The 16607-nt window shown below is 34.6% G+C and overlaps 1 protein-coding gene across 3 annotated transcripts in view; it reads left to right on the top strand.

Moving 5' to 3' along the window:
- LOC102801058 (cyclin-dependent kinase 14-like) overlaps positions 1-16399 on the top strand; it is a 103349-nt gene extending 86950 nt beyond the window's left edge. For 2 of the 3 annotated variants that reach the window (XM_085496017.1, XM_085496019.1), the window contains exons 7-14: positions 1016-1202; positions 2872-2992; positions 6000-6093; positions 7555-7667; positions 8128-8176; positions 9187-9277; positions 9378-9454; positions 10553-16399. In XM_085496017.1, the coding sequence (XP_085352143.1) occupies positions 1016-1202; positions 2872-2992; positions 6000-6093; positions 7555-7667; positions 8128-8176; positions 9187-9277; positions 9378-9445 (723 nt within the window). In that variant the 3' untranslated portion in view covers positions 9446-9454; positions 10553-16399. The remainder of the gene's footprint in view (positions 1-1015; positions 1203-2871; positions 2993-5999; positions 6094-7554; positions 7668-8127; positions 8177-9186; positions 9278-9377; positions 9455-10552) is intronic. The other variant, XM_085496018.1, reaches the window with a different exon arrangement.
- Positions 16400-16607: the final 208 nt, after the last annotated feature.

Here is a 16607-nt window from a genome sequence, read left to right on the forward strand (position 1 = left end):
ATACATGGCATGTGTTATTAATGCACATAATTTTGTTTTATAATTTGATTCAAAGTAGCCAGTTGATGGTCATTTTGCTCTTTTACATGTTTTTAATATTGCCTTCAGTTATTTTTTGATTTCAATGAAATTTATGTCTACTGGCTAAAATTATAAACTTCAAAATGACTGAGTCAAAATAGCATATAATGGTTTTCATGCGACATTATGAGAAATCCAACTTAACAAGGACTGAAAAAAATAACATGACAAATGTAGTCTATTGACTACTGTATAACTCTGATGTGTATTTAATCATTATCTAATATGTACACAGTACATTAGAGTAAATTTTATCACTGTTTATGTCTGGGATTAGTCATTTGCATACCAATATACAGTGTTCTCCACTGTGTTGGTAAAAATGCAATACTAATTTGCATAAAATTTGCATATTGTTCTCAACATAAATTACGATTACATAATGCACATAATCATTCACTTACAAAACTCTTATTACATGAAGAGAGATATGACTATGCAAAAATTTGCAGTTTTCGGCAATTTTATTTATAAAATCATAGCACGGTCAAATCATTGTTGAGAGGTAAAACAGTGCACTTCGGCAATACACAGTCACACTGTTTGTATCCCAAGGAGAACACTTTTCTGTGCTCTATTGAAACTAACAGTTTTTTGTTTTCTAATTGTCAATTTTACTGAATTTAGGTAGCTCATTTGATTTCTTAAAAATGTAAACTCAAAAGCTACATACTTACTGCAGTTTTTTGGTCTTTCTATAGAGCATACACTTATGTATATTAAAGTAGTATTTCTTTGTTCAAAATAAATAATATTTTTTAATTAAGTATAAACAAATTTGATTTTTCTAATGGAGTAAATACGGTAGGTTAGAATGATTTTGTGATATTCCCATAAATTGCATTTGTGAAATTTCAGGAAAATGTATCTTTTGCAAAATATAACAGGTTTCCATAATTCTAACTGATATGTTAATATTATTATTATTTTTTAGCACACCGATCTAAGTCTGTACCTAGACAAGCATAGCGGTGGATTGAATCCCCACAACGTGTGTTTATTTTTATTTCAATTATTACGAGGTTTATCATACATCCACGAGAGAAGGATATTACACAGAGACTTAAAACCACAGAATTTATTGATTAGTGAAGTTGGTGAACTCAAATTAGCAGATTTTGGTAAGTTTTATTATCGGCCAATTCAGTGTATTCGGATGAAAGAGTTTCTTAAATTCTGTGAAGGAATACTCCTCCATCGACCCTTGTATGATTCTACCAAGAGACTGTATAATTGACCTCGATTGACTCCATAGATATGGAAGAGCATGTAAATTATGTGTCCAATCTTAGTTGGCGTAGCTTATAGCAACGAACAAAAAACACAAAAAGGTGGGATGTTGAATTTGCCAAAGAGGGCGCACTTTAATATGTTCTGACTGAACAGAATCTGTTGGTTTGCAATGGCTGGATGAATGGATGTGTAACGTAATTTATTGACTTTTATGTCTTCCGTCATGCACATATCTGCCTAGAAAAGCTATGATGATATTTGCAGTGCATTCATATACATACATACATACATGTTTATTTAATAGGATTTAATAGAAAAATACTACTTCTTTGAGTAAATGACTGGTTCTTACAAACTAGTCACTGTGCAATTGCTATGTGCATGTTTATAACACTGAAATGCAGGCTAAAATGAATAAATATGGATTTGGTATCAATCAAAAAATTCAATAATATGAATTTGAAAGAGTTATATGTTTGTAACATTAAAAGTTTAGAACTAGGAATGCATTTCGTTTGTCCAATCATAATTACCAATGTGGCTGGGTTGAATAACTCATTGGTGGGGGGGGGGGGGGCTGCATATAGTGAAATGAAAGAATATTATATTTATGGTACAGAGGGCGCTGTTCACTACATCTACAGTACCGATATGTGACAAAAAATAAAAGTACTGTAAAACATGTGTTTTTTGATAATTCAGTTACTTTGTACATTTCAAGATGTAGCTAATTTATGAGAAAGTATTCTCTTACAATGAGATTATTAGTAGTTTAACTAATTTAAGATTATTTTAATTGCATTTCCAATTTGTGGCATGAATTTAATCATTTTATTTTATATTGTATTTTATTTTTACTATATATTTTAGTATTTTGTAATTGTTTTATTATTATTATGTACATCTTATTTGTTATTACTTTAACTATCACCCTTGTCAGCATGTGAATAATAAATTCAAATAAAATAAAATAAAATAAAGTAAAAGAAAGTCTTTGATGAAAAGAGAAAATAAATAAAGCTCAAATTAGGATCTCATTTTGACCTTTGCACCACCAGTTTCCTCTTTTTATTGCAAAATCACAAAGTTCTGTTTATAATCTGCACTTTGCTTCAGAAGATTAGGACACAATAGCCAAATTTTTGGGGTAAAAACAGAAAATTTACCCAAATTTTGCCTGTTGGCTCCAAAATTAAGGTTTATTTCCAGAAATATTGAAGAATATAAGAAAAAAACTGCAGATTAATTTGAGCGAGAAAGTCAAGTGGTGAAAAGCTTAAAGCGAGAGGGTCGTCACCTGCGCACATGTGGGAATTGAGTCCCAAGCGACGATAACAACACATGCTAAAAATGCAAAGAATCGTAGGTAGACACTTGTTTGTAAACGATAATACGATAGGGCCATCTGACGCATGCGCAGATGAAGACTCCCCCGCTTTAATTCAGATTGCTGTATTTCATACATTGAGCCAAATTTGAAAAAATGGCATGTAGCTATTTCAAATTTTATTACAGTTTTTTCTACTTTCTCTAATATATTCCTTATTATTTTGACAGGTTTAGCGAGAGCCAAGTCCATACCTAGCAGAACATATTCACATGAAGTTGTGACACTATGGTATCGACCACCAGATGTGTTATTAGGATCAACTAACTATTCTACCCAGCTTGATATGTGGTAATTTGTTTAATTTAACCTCCTTATCCATGTGTATAAGGGATTGGCCAAGGGTCATCTAAGTGTATATGGGATTGGCCAAGGGTCATCTAAGTTTATAAGGGATTGGTCAAGGGTCATCAAAATGTATATGGGATTGGCCAAGGGTCATCTAAGTGTATATGGGATTGGCCAAGGGTCATCTAAGTTTATAAGGGATTGGTCAAGGGTCATCAAAGTGTATATGGGATTGGCCAAGGGTCATCAAAGTGTATATGGGATTGGCCAAGGGTCATCTAAGTGTATATGGGATTGGTCAAGGATCATCTAAGTGTATATGGGTTTGGCCAAGGGTCATCAAAGTGTATAAGGGATTGGCCAAGGGTCATCTAAGTTTATAAGGGATTGGCCAAGGGTCATCTAAGTGTATAAGGGATTGGCCAAGGGTCATCTAAGTGTATATGGGATTGGTCAAGGGTCATCTAAGTGTATATGGGTTTGGCCAAGGGTCATCAAAGTGGATAAGGGATTGGTCAAGGGTCATCAAAGTGTATATGGGATTGGCCAAGGGTCATCAAAGTGTATATGGGTTTGGCCAAGGGTCATCTAAGTTTATAAGGGATTGGCCAAGGGTCATCTAAGTTTATAAGGGATTGACCAAGGGTCATCAAAGTGTATATGGGATTGGCCAAGGGTCATCAAAGTGTATATGGGATTGGCCAAGGGTCATCAAAGTGTATAAGGGATTGGCCAAGGGTCATCTAAGTGTATATGGGTTTGGCCAAGGGTCATCAAAGTGTATATGGGTTTGGCCAAGGGTCATCAAAGTGTATAAGGAAGTGGTCAAGGGTCATCAAAGTGTATATGGGATTGGCCAAGGGTCATCAAAGTGTATATGGGATCGGTCAAGGGTCATCTAAGTGTATATGGGTTTGGCCAAGGGTCATCAAAGTGTATATGGGTTTGGCCAAGGGTCATCAAAGTGTATAAGGGAGTGGTCAAGGGTCATCAAAGTATATATGGGATTGGCCAAGGGTCATCAAAGTGTATATGGGTTTGGCCAAGGGTCATCAAAGTGTATATGGGATTGGCCAAGGGTCATCAAAGTGTATATGGGATTGGCCAAGGGTCACCAAAGTGTATATGGGTTTGGCCAAGGGTCATCAAAGTGTATAAGGAAGTGGTCAAGGGTCATCAAAGTGTATATGGGATTGGCCAAGGGTCATCAAAGTGTATATGGGATTGGCCAAGGGTCATCTAAGTGTATATGGGATTGGCCAAGGGTCATCTAAGTTTATAAGGGATTGGTCAAGGGTCATCAAAGTGTATATGGGATTGGCCAAGGGTCATCAAAGTGTATATGGGATTGGCCAAGGGTCACCAAAGTGTATATGGGTTTGGCCAAGGGTCATCAAAGTGTATAAGGAAGTGGTCAAAGGTCATCAAAGTGTATATGGGATTGGCCAAGGGTCATCAAAGTGTATATGGGATTGGCCAAGGGTCATCTAAGTGTATATGGGATTGGCCAAGGGTCATCTAAGTTTATAAGGGATTGGCCAAGGGTCATCTAAGTTTATAAGGGATTGGCCAAGGGTCATCTAAGTGTATAAGGGATTGGCCAAGGGTCATCTAAGTGTATATGGGATTGGTCAAGGGTCATCTAAGTGTATATGGGTTTGGCAAAGGGTCATCAAAGTGGATAAGGGATTGGTCAAGGGTCATCAAAGTGTATATGGGATTGGCCAAGGGTCATCAAAGTGTATATGGGTTTGGCCAAGGGTGATCTACGTTTATAAGGGATTGGCCAAGGGTCATCTAAGTTTATAAGGGATTGACCAAGGGTCATCAAAGTGTATATGGGATTGGCCAAGGGTCATCAAAGTGTATATGAGATTGGCCAAGGGTCATCTATGTTTATAAGGGATTGACCAAGGGTCATCTAAGTGTATATGGGTTTGGCCAAGGGTCATCAAAGTGTATATGGGTTTGGCCAAGGGTCATCAAAGTGTATAAGGGAGTGGTCAAGGGTCATCAAAGTGTATATGGGATTGGCCAAGGGTCATCAAAGTGTATATGGGATTGGTCAAGGGTCATCTAAGTGTATATGGGTTTGGCCAAGGGTCATCAAAGTGTATATGGGTTTGGCCAAGGGTCATCAAAGTGTATAAGGGAGTGGTAAAGGGTCATCAAAGTATATATGGGATTGGCCAAGGGTCATCAAAGTGTATATGGGTTTGGCCAAGGGTCATCAAAGTGTATATGGGATTGGTCAAGGGTCATCTAAGTGTATATGGGTTTGGCCAAGGGTCATCAAAGTGTATATGGGTTTGGCCAAGGGTCATCAAAGTGTATAAGGGAGTGGTCAAGGGTCATCAAAGTGTATATGGGATTGGCCAAGGGTCATCAAAGTGTATATGGGATTGGTCAAGGGTCATCTAAGTGTATATGGGTTTGGCCAAGGGTCATCAAAGTGTATAAGGGAGTGGTCAAGGGTCATCAAAGTGTATATGGAATTGGTCAAGGGTCATCTAAGTGTTTATGGGTTTGGCCAAGGGTCATCAAAGTGTATATGGGTTTGGCCAAGGGTCATCAAAGTGTATAAGGGAGTGGTCAAGGGTCATCAAAGTGTATATGGGATTGGCCAAGGGTCATCAAAGTGTATATGGGTTTGGCCAAGGGTCATCAAAGTGTATATCGGATTGGCCAAGGGTCATCAAAGTGTATATGGAATTGGCCAAGGGTCATCAAAAAGTATATGGGATTGGCCAAGGGTCAATCAAAGTCTATATGGGTTTGGCCAAGGGTCATCAAAGTGTATATGGGATTGGCCAAGGATCATCAAAGTGTATATGGGATTGGCCAAGGGTCATCAAAGTGTATATGGGTTTGGCCAAGGGTCATCTAAGTTTATAAGGGATTGGTCAAGGGTCTAATCTAATCATCAATATGGTTGATCAAGAGTCCTCAAAATCATCAATACTAGCAATGCCACATGCAGACTGTGTTCAATATTTGTTATTCATTTCAGGGGTGTTGGGTGTATTTTTATTGAAATGCTACAAGGATATGCTGCATTCCCAGGAATGAAAGATACATATGACCAGTTAGATCGGATATTTAGGGTAAGAAACAATATTTCCATTGTTTATATTATGCCCAACAAAAAATTGGTTTCTTGTCAGACCTTTTAAATCGCAGTTTAATGACGTGAAACATAATAGAAACTATATGTGATTAACATCCTTATTTGAATATGCAGGGTAAAGTGATATTAAATGCACCATTCAATAAAAGAATATACCATTGCCTGTATTTGGACATTGCGGTAATTCCTTATTATTACACATCTGTCTTCGTTACAGCGTGCCTTAATTTTGCGGTTTTGCACTAAGTATTTTCATCCTACCATATTAGGAAATGTGAATTCCAAATATTGAACGATTACGCACATAAGCGTCCTCTAATAGTAAGAACAAACATGGCAGCCCCCGGGGTTTGACCCCACACAAAGAAATTTGCTCAATCTGCTCTAAACGTTTGTATTTCGGCATTCCCATGATGTATCCTTGGGAGGAAAAGATATATAATAATAAAGTTATTACGAGGATACCAAAAAGTATGCACTCAGACAGTACCCCATCGCATCAACTTCTACACCACGTCGGTCAATACTTTCTCTGTATCCTCGTAATAACCTTATATTACATTTAGTCCTGTCTCTACATATCTTTCTGATGATAAGTTTGGTAACAAAAATTAACTATTCAGGTGTATAACTAAGATAACTTCTACTCTCCAATTGTAGTAAATATTTTTGGTTAAAAAAAGCTATTTTTAAAATTATCTTGAAAACCACTTGTCAGATTATGTTTATCTTTTATATGTAGGTTCCTTCAATGGTCCTCAGTCAGATTGATTTGATTCATTGCCTCCAATAGGTTCAATAGGTGATTTTCCGTACAATTGCGAGATCTCGCGAGATGCATGAAAGACGCGCGTCGAACGTCTGCCGCAAAAATCGAACGATTTGATTTTGAACTCGAATTTCCTTATTTCGTAGCTCACACCGACCGGCCGATCTTCGACAGAGGAATATTGCTTTCGAATACCCTTACTTAATCGAAATTGCCTATCATCAAATGTGGACAGCACATTATCAAGCATGGAAATGTCCCCAAAATACTTTCGCGTTTGTCGAATCCCACGCGATGTTTGGCGCGACTACAACGCTATGACCTTTGTTTGTCCTGTTTTTTTACGTTCGATTTCACGCATAACGCCTGATTCTCGCAGTGAACGGAAAATGGTCTATCCCAGAAATATTGAAGAATATAAGAAAAAAGTACAGAATAATCTGGGCGAGAAAGTCTGGTGGTGAAATGGCTATATCAGCCAATAGGCTTACATCTTAAGCCCAGCATTGAAGGATTTTTCGTTGTCACGTTAACATCAAACTGTCCATATTCAGGGCCTATAGCAATAGAGTAATAATCTATCACAATAATACATGTGTTATGGAGTAGGCAATTATTCTGAATATCTTCTAAATAAATGTTGTTCTTTTTCATTTATTGAATATTTAGGTACTTGGTACACCCACGGAGTACACATGGCCTGGGATAACCTCACTACCACATTATAAACATGACTTATTTCCAATGTATCATTCACAGAGGTTATCAACAATTACACCAAGGTAACATTTTTACATGTTAATTTATGCACATTTGTAAATTCACATGCTAATTTTGTAAATTATTCGTCCTTTCACATGCAAATTATTTGTAATTTCACCCTTTAAATGCCCAATACAACTATTGTCACCTTTTAAAAACTAAATCCATTTAATTTTTTTTCACAAATTTCTAATCAAATTTAAATCCATGTGGTCTTAATAAATAAATAATTAATGAATCAATAATAAAAAAATATGTTAATAATTTTGCACTGAACTTTTAGTAAGTAGCAAACAAAAAATTACCTTCTGTTTAAAAAAGATAGAACTGTAATTTTAGGACATAGAGGGCACTGTTTACTTCTATCTATAATCTCCAGAGTCTTACAGAATGGTTCTGTAATTTTTGTTTGCACCAAATCATTTGAATGTTGTTTCTATCAATGGTTATGTAACATTAATTTTGATTTTTTTGTTTCAGATTATTAACCAACATTCACGCCAATGACTTGGCGGCACATTTTTTACAGGTGAGTGTTGAAAAAAAAACAGCTTCTTCCTTTTGTAAAAACATAGCTACGCATAAGGTATTGTGATTACATATTAGGCCAGACTTTTTTTTATTCCTTGTTTCTCGAGTTTTTATAAGGCAATTTTTTTGAGGAGGGCGGAAAAAAAATAAAACTAATTTTTTTTTTCCATTAGATTTGTGTGATTCTCAAAGAATTGTAAGTGAGATCAATGATCGGAGAGAAGAAATTAAATAAAATTTTATTCCATGTATAACTTTGTTTCTCATCTGCGCAAGACTTCGGTACTTTGATCATGATACTCCCACGAAAATGCAACTTGGATTTTGTATGCAGCGTGCGGTAAAAAAAATGAAGATAAAAATAATATTTTTTAGCAACTTTTTGCGGGTGCGAGAAATTATGCTGAAATAAAATTTTATTTTTATTTGATTTTCGACTCCTGTTCATTCGGCGGGTTCGCAAAACAAGGGATAATAAAAACCTGGCCTTAGTTTTTACACATGATCTAATGACTTAAAATACAAGTTCTTTTTGTACCTTTATTTAGTGCCCCTAAAAATGGAATTTGTTTTGCTCCTGAGATCGATTTTTTCCCTTCATATTTGTTGACATATTCTTCTTACATAGTAATAGCATACCAACCCCACTCTCAAAAAAAAGGTGCGATTATAATCTATATTAATAAAATTCACATGCATGCTTACCCATACTTTTTTTTGTCTTTTAGTGCACAAAAAATCCAACTTGTATGCACATTTGTAACATTGTTATGTGATTTACTGTAAAACATGTCTTTTTAGCTAATTTAGCTAACCTGTAATTTCGCTAATTCAAGATGTCGCTAATTTAGAATAAAGTGCATTCTCGTAATGAGATTGTTGGAATTTTAGCTAAATTAAGGTTGTGTTAATTCATGCATGGAGTCAAATTTGCTAAAATGGCATGTAGCTATTTCAATGTGTTTTACAGTACATATACTAATCTGCATACTCATAATTACTTTGTAGTTAATGCCAGCGCGGCGGATATCAGCACTTGATGCAATGAGGCACCCATATTTCGCAGGATTATTACCAAAGATACATGATTTACCTGACTGTAAGTAGCGGTATATGAGATCATTTAAAATTTTGATACTGTTTAATAAATAATAAACTGTGTTAACCATCCAGACCCTATTTGTGTGTAACTCTTGCAGTGGCTTCCATATTCTGTGTACCCGGTGTGAAGCTTCAACTTGAGCTAAATGAGACAAGGAGAGCATAGAAAAGGTTGGTAAGATCAGTTACCTTTCTTATTGTTAGGTGGGTGAAGTAGGGGCAGGTGGGTGTAGAAAAGGGAAGCAGGTAAAAGAGGGGAGATGGGTGAAGATAGGGGAGGTGGGTTTAGATGAGGCAAGTGAGAGAGTGAAGGTGGGTTCAGGGAGAGGACACAGGTGAAGAGGGGAGGTGGGCCGAGATGGGGGAGTTTGGAAATTATGATAAGAGTGGGTTTAGAGAGGTGAGGCAAGTGGAAGAGTGTAGGTGGGTTTAGAGAGGAGGAGAAACAAGTGGAAGGGGTGGGGTTTAGACGAGGTTTTGGGAGAGGACAGGTGAAGATAGGGGAGTCGGGTGGAGATAGGGGAGCTGGGTTTAGACAGAGAAAGTGGGAAAGAGAAGGTGGGCACATGGAGAAGACAAAGGTAGATAGAGGGAAGGCATGTTTAGGAAGGAATCAGATGAATAAGGGAGATTTATATCAAGGAAGCAGGCTAAGAGAAAGATGTTGGGGAAGAGGGAAGTTGTGTGGAGGAAGTGATTGGTTAAAATAAAGGTACTGGGCGGGGTAGGTGTAACTATGGTATAAAAGCTTATATTAATGGGTCTATGTGAACAGAATATTTATTCATGGAACTAGTTTCACCCTATGCATCAGTCTGTCTATGCATTCACATCTAAATCTCAAACATGTCTTGAATAATAAATCGCATTCAAACTTCAATCCACCAGAATCATGCATTTCTGCCTTATTCAACACAAATCGTGGTCATATTTGGACAAATATCATTCAAACTGATTCTACACATTGAACATCATGAACCCATCAGCTCATGTTTAAACTTCACTCATATACACATGTTATTCTCATTCACAATCCAATTCAAGATGGCCGACTGATAGCCATTCTAGAAGTAAAAAATGTCTCAACATCAGGTGTTTCTTGGTTTGACAAAATGTATTCACACTTGGTCTATAAATTGAACATCATAGAACATGTAAATGCATCCACATACATACACAAGGTGTAACCTATCACTTTTTTCCACTAGATATTCTGCAATGGAGAATGTGTTGTATCATTGACTTTGAAATATTGCTTTTTCATTGTTTACAGAATGAAACAGAACAGGATTGAATGTTTCGAAATATGCTTTATTTTTGTCACATTGACGCACATTATCATCGACTTTTACACAATGAATTATGGGTAATTTTATATGAATCAGTGCCATGGAAACCATTGGCAATGTTTTATGCAAAAAGATGAACATTTAAGTTTTTAATGTGTAGTTTGTCAAGTACTGTAGTTAATTGCATATATTTTATGTATATATGGTAAATACAAGAGTTGATTATTTTGTGATCAAGTATTTTGTGCTGAAATGTCATGTTTCAAAGATCTCAAAATATGTTGTTGTTTTTTTCCAAAACACCAAGTGCGCTCTCTAGTGGTAATGTTTAACAATTTACTAGATAAAAAAAAATAATCGCTAAACTATTTTGAAACTATTCTGAAACTATTTTGATATAAATAATATGTATTTTGTTGATTTTTTAAAAATCATTGACCAGCAATTTTTTCTGAGGCAATTATAAATTAATATTTTCATTAGGCGAAATGTTCTTGAATGGTTTGTTGAACAAGAGTACAGGTACTTGAACTTTAACCTTTGAGTGCCAACTTTTGACAGCCTTCTCAAAACTAACTTCCGTAAATTTCTCCAAATTTAGTTTAAAATTGTGATCAGGATCTGCTGCTGATGGGAAATTATATCTGTTCAGTCTAAAATTAACAAGAAATTATAGAAAAATACATAAAAATGTTCAAAAAATAATAATAGAATGGCATTCAAAGGGTCAAGGTCTACCTTGATGTTTCTAGATTTAAAGCGAGGGAGTCATCACCTGCATATGAGTCAGAGGGCCATAGCGTGTCATTGTTTACAAACAAGCATCTACCCATGAGCCTTTGCGTTTTTAGCGTGCGTTGTTATCGTCGGTTGGAACTCAATTCCCACGCTTGTGTAGGTGACGACCTCTCTGTTTTAACTATGGTTCAAATATTAATTTTAAGATTAACCTTTCAGTGAGTAACAGTAAAAGAAAAATCATGGATTATTTTGGCAGCTAGCCAAGAAACATTGAGATTGTAAAGAAAAGATGTATATTTTGCGCAATGTCACATGGAACCCACTTCAAGCACACAATGTCACAATGACCACCGCATTTTAATGAAGTAGCCCCAAATACTGATGCGTTCGTGTCGGTCAATGCTTCAGTAGACATAATATAAATACTTGCATTAGTCAATTATCTATTTGGTTTATGAAAATTTTGATCAAAAATTTCAAAAATTTTGGTTAATGTCTATTAATAATGTTAATTTATGTCATTTTGGTCCAAAATTGTTAAAGATTTAGTTAACAATATAGAAAAATGATTTGTCACAAATTTTGTTAGCGTTTGGATATGTATGACTTGAAACGTGAAGATGAATGCTGCTAGTTACTATATTTTTTTTCCTGTTTTTTTGGAGGGGATATAAACAGTTTATGTTTTGTTTCTGTATTTCTTGATGGTAACAAAAGAATGCTAAAATGGAATGTGAAAATGCAAATAGAATTCAAGAATAAATAACTTATTGTCAAGGTGCATCATCATTTTTTTCAAAATCAGATTTTTTATTCAACAAAAGACTGGTTGCATTTACTGAAATTTTATTAGATAAAAAGTATATTGGAGTGCGTTTGATATTAGTATGCTTTGGATATAATTGGACTATTTTTAATCAAACAGGCATCCTATATGTTTGGCAGCTGATGTTTTAGGAAAGCCTTTGTGTGCTGCTATGGTTCCTGCCATAGAGGGTGCTAACAATGCTTATCTCTTCAATGTTGCCTGTAATCCAACAAGTTTTCGACAGTCTGGGTGAAAATTGTGAGATTTTGAAACACAGTGACGATTTTACAATGACATTAAAAAATGCCTTTCTCATATTGCATGAAATTTACAAATCGCAATGATATTTAATGTTGATATCTTGTCTCATTAGGGTCCAATTTTTTCAATTTTTTAAGTACTGAGCAAAAATGACTTTCAGAGTAACCAAATGTACATTCACGGGGTGTTAAGATGTTCAGGGTACATATAAACAGCACCTCGACAGCTGGAAATTCATCTTCCTGATATTTCCATGCTTTTATTTTAAATATTCATGATGATATCATATTTTTAAATCATAGTGAATTGTGAAATAGTTTTGACTGAATCAAGCACAAGGCATCACCAAGCGCGTCTACTTATGCGACTTGACAAATATAAAATTTTGATAGAGTTTATGTCACATGACATCACCACATTGACTCATCTGGTACCACAAAGTTATTTTGGCTCAGTTCAGTTTTGGAGCTTTTTTTTATACAATACTGTAAAATAATTTATTTACGCTCAGAATTTATTTTCCCTATATACCGTAAGTGGCAATAAAATCCAGTAAATGTAAGTTTGTTCGATATTTTACATTCAAAAATCTGAAAATAAACTCCACACCAAACACCCAAAAAGTGTTTTCAGTGAAAATAAATTCCAGCTAAAATAAAGTATTTTACAGTAGATATCGGCAATCCATGACTTACAATGGAGGCTTTTAGCAATCAACGTGTGGATGTTTAAAAGATGAACCAAATTTTGAAGAGTTTTTATAGAGTAAAAGTTATATTCATAGTGCGACCAAAAAACATGCTATACTGTTCCTGCCAAGTTTATTTTTATTTTTGAGGCTGTCATTTTTATTTGGCATATTAGAGAGTACAGTTATAGTCATTATACAATTTCAATTCATCAAACCAACACATGTGCATATACAATTGTTAAAATGTTCTGTTTTTTATAGTTCTATATATTATATGGATTAAGAAATTGCAGATTTCAAAGGTAGGGTTGAAGAGTGGTGGTGGACGTCACAGGTGTATTCAAATTGCATTGTGTAAGTTGCTATGGGACCCACAAACTCGACGCTGTGCAACAACCACCACCATTTAAAAAGTTGCAATGTACACATGTATATTGAGAAGACAACGTTGCTAGTAACTGCTAAGTGTTACACATGCGCAATGATTTGTTTCTCATACCAATGTGTAAAGTTTTTTGTTTATTTATAGTATCAATATCTGTAAATCATGATACAAGCTATTTGATTGGCCATATTGTTTGGTGTGAACAATCAGCAGAAACCAGGATTCAAGTCTGTGCTTTGTGTGTAGTGTTGTTATTTGCACTATAACAATTTGACAGTGTGATCTCAGTGTTGCCATCACCACTAATCACAGGGAAGTGAGAGCCCTTGTATATCTACCCTTGACATGTATACTGTGGTGCAGATCTCTGAAATAGTTTTCTTACAGTAATATCCATCATTGATTATCTTAAAATAAATATTAAAATTTTTGGAATGACAGAATTTACCTTTTTTTTAAAAACTGCAGTATTCTTGCCTTGATTCAGTCTGTGGCATCCCTAGTTTAGTGATTATAGCTTTGTACATATCATGCCCAGTCTCCCTAACTTGCAGTATTTAAACTGAGATGAGAAAAGTAAATTGCTAGGTGTTCTGGGAGTTAAAAAACTTTGCCAAGTATTGTCTACGTTTCAAGGTGCTTCAAATTTTAATGATTATATTTTATTTAATTTGTTTGCGGTTGTAGAGATTATAATAATTTGTACATCTGATTAAGATTTTATTTTATGAAAGAGATTTATTTTCAAATGCTGACAAAGCTGGCAAGCCTTATGAGAAGTATGTGTGAGAACATTTTATTTTTATTTCAAGACCCACTTTATTGTCCATGGCAGACTGAAAGATCGTTATTTTGTTTGGGGATGACTAGGTTAGAAATGAGGGGCAGATTACATTTTTGTTATAACGAGGCATTTTATGATTGAAGTTGCTGGATGTTTCCCGAATCTTGCATTATAGGGTTTATTTTAAGTGCACAGCAGAAATAATGATGCACCTACAATTGAAGTACCGGTAGTTCGGTCTAAAGAATTTCCAATCTCATAAAACATAGGGCAGAGAGTTGAATGTGATCCCAAACTTAAAGATGCGCAAATGTGAAACTTTTTATGTTAGTGTGCTGATTAGATCATGAATAAATAATGAGCTTATTTGCATATTATGTAATCCCATCTGAAATGTACTGTTTTCAATCAATGAATTTTCAAATGATCCAACAATCTACCTTTTTGCTGATCTTTTTATAGCACATTCGCATATGATGCGTTTTTTTATTGTTACAACATGAAAATATAGACACTGTATTTGTTCTATTAGAAGTGCATCTGCTCTAATGATAATCAAAACAGTTTCACAGAAACATTGTGAATTTTCTCATTTTTGTTTACACTGGGAGATATAAAAAATTTAGCAATAATAAAAAAGAGTGTCACCAACCACATTTTTGAGAGAACTGTATGTTTATATTATGCATTGAATATAATGTGAGAAAAAAAATAAACATGACCCTTTCAGACCCTTTCATGTATAAAAACATTGTAATTTTTCTGACATTTGGGGTAATGATGGAGCATGAAGAAAACACCACTTTTTAAAGTGGTATTCAAGTTTTAATTATTTTCTTCACACTAGTACATGCATGATCAAACTTTTTCGAACAAGAAAACATTTCTGTACCATATACCAATCAATTTGGTTTTTATTCGTTCTACGCAGAAATTTTTGGAGTTATACATGATACATGAAATAAGTAAAATCAATCCCCGAGTGTATATTGCAGTAGTTAAACTGCATTGAAGATCTTTAAAAGGAATTATTCTGACACATCTGCCATTCGTGCAAGAAAATGCTTGTGCTACTAAAAGTACAAATATGGTAGACCATTTTGCTTATAGATTCACTGCTAATAGAACAACCATGATAACTTGAAAAAGCTTTTATTTATTACTTGAAATGAAACGTTACACAATTGTTTGCATATTAAGTAGCTAATTTGAATATTTCAATATATTCCACTCAAACTGGCTCAATACACTGCATTAAGTTATCAAGTAAGAAAATACTACTGTTTTATAGATGTTAGTTCTCAACATTGATATTGTTTTCATCTGTAGTCATCAGTTAACAACAAAATTTTGAAAAAAACCTACTTTTGTGTACTCTGTATTTCAGTAACATTGCTTACTTACACAATTTTTATGTTACAGAAGCGCCTTTTCACAAGAGGGCACTATTTAATGAAAAGGTATATGAAAATGGTTACAAAATTATCCCTCAAAGAGACTTGTCTGAATGTCCTTCCACAGATAGATTATTTTCTGTTGTTATATTTATTGTTTATTGAAAGTATTGATGCCACACTGTAAAGTAATGTAAACAGGGTTAGTGAAACAACTGTAAACCGCTTAATTTTTGTGAGAGAAACACTTTTGATAAATATGAAATTTTGAAGTGACAATGTATAAGATTTTCAAAATCGCCGAGACCTCAGAAGTTAAATGTTGTGTACATTAGCATAGCATTAAACATAGATAACATATAGCTGCACTCTGATTCGTTGTCAATGCTAGTCAACAACTTTTAATTAGCATAATCACCAGAGTGATTCCGCTCCAGTTTTCACTCCAGCGCAGGATTTCTTTCGCAGTCACGCTAGTTTTCACAATCACGTTAAAAAGGCTAAATTTACAATTATATTTTTTTGTAAAACAAAAAAGAAGTCCTGACTTTGCCAGTCTAGTTGGCATGCTGTGACAACATTTGTCGAATCAAAAGTATTTGTCGGGCAAAAATTAAGCGCTTTACAGTATAATTTATGCATTAAGTATTCTTACCTCAGCTAAATGTAACTTTAAATGTACTTTTTAGAGAAACTTATTTGTCTAAAGAATCATTGTTTCATTTTTATTCCTTCAAATAATAGAAATAAAACAATTGAATTTGAAAGTTGTTTCCCTGAATTTCAACTCAGTGTGATTGGTAATGTAGTTTTGTATCTATCATGGTAAGTTTGTAGTAGGTGTGTGTGCATACTTTACTGTAGTGTGAGGGTTAAACCATTGGAGAAGGATATTGAAGAAAAAAATTAGATGTGGGTTTAAATGAAGAAACAAAAAATTCACGCAGTTGTGGAACTAAATATTGCTTTCTAAAC

The sequence above is a fragment of the Saccoglossus kowalevskii genome, chromosome 22, assembly GCF_978046115.1.
Source record: "Saccoglossus kowalevskii chromosome 22, keSacKowa6.1, whole genome shotgun sequence".
Lineage (NCBI taxonomy): Eukaryota > Metazoa > Hemichordata > Enteropneusta > Harrimaniidae > Saccoglossus > Saccoglossus kowalevskii.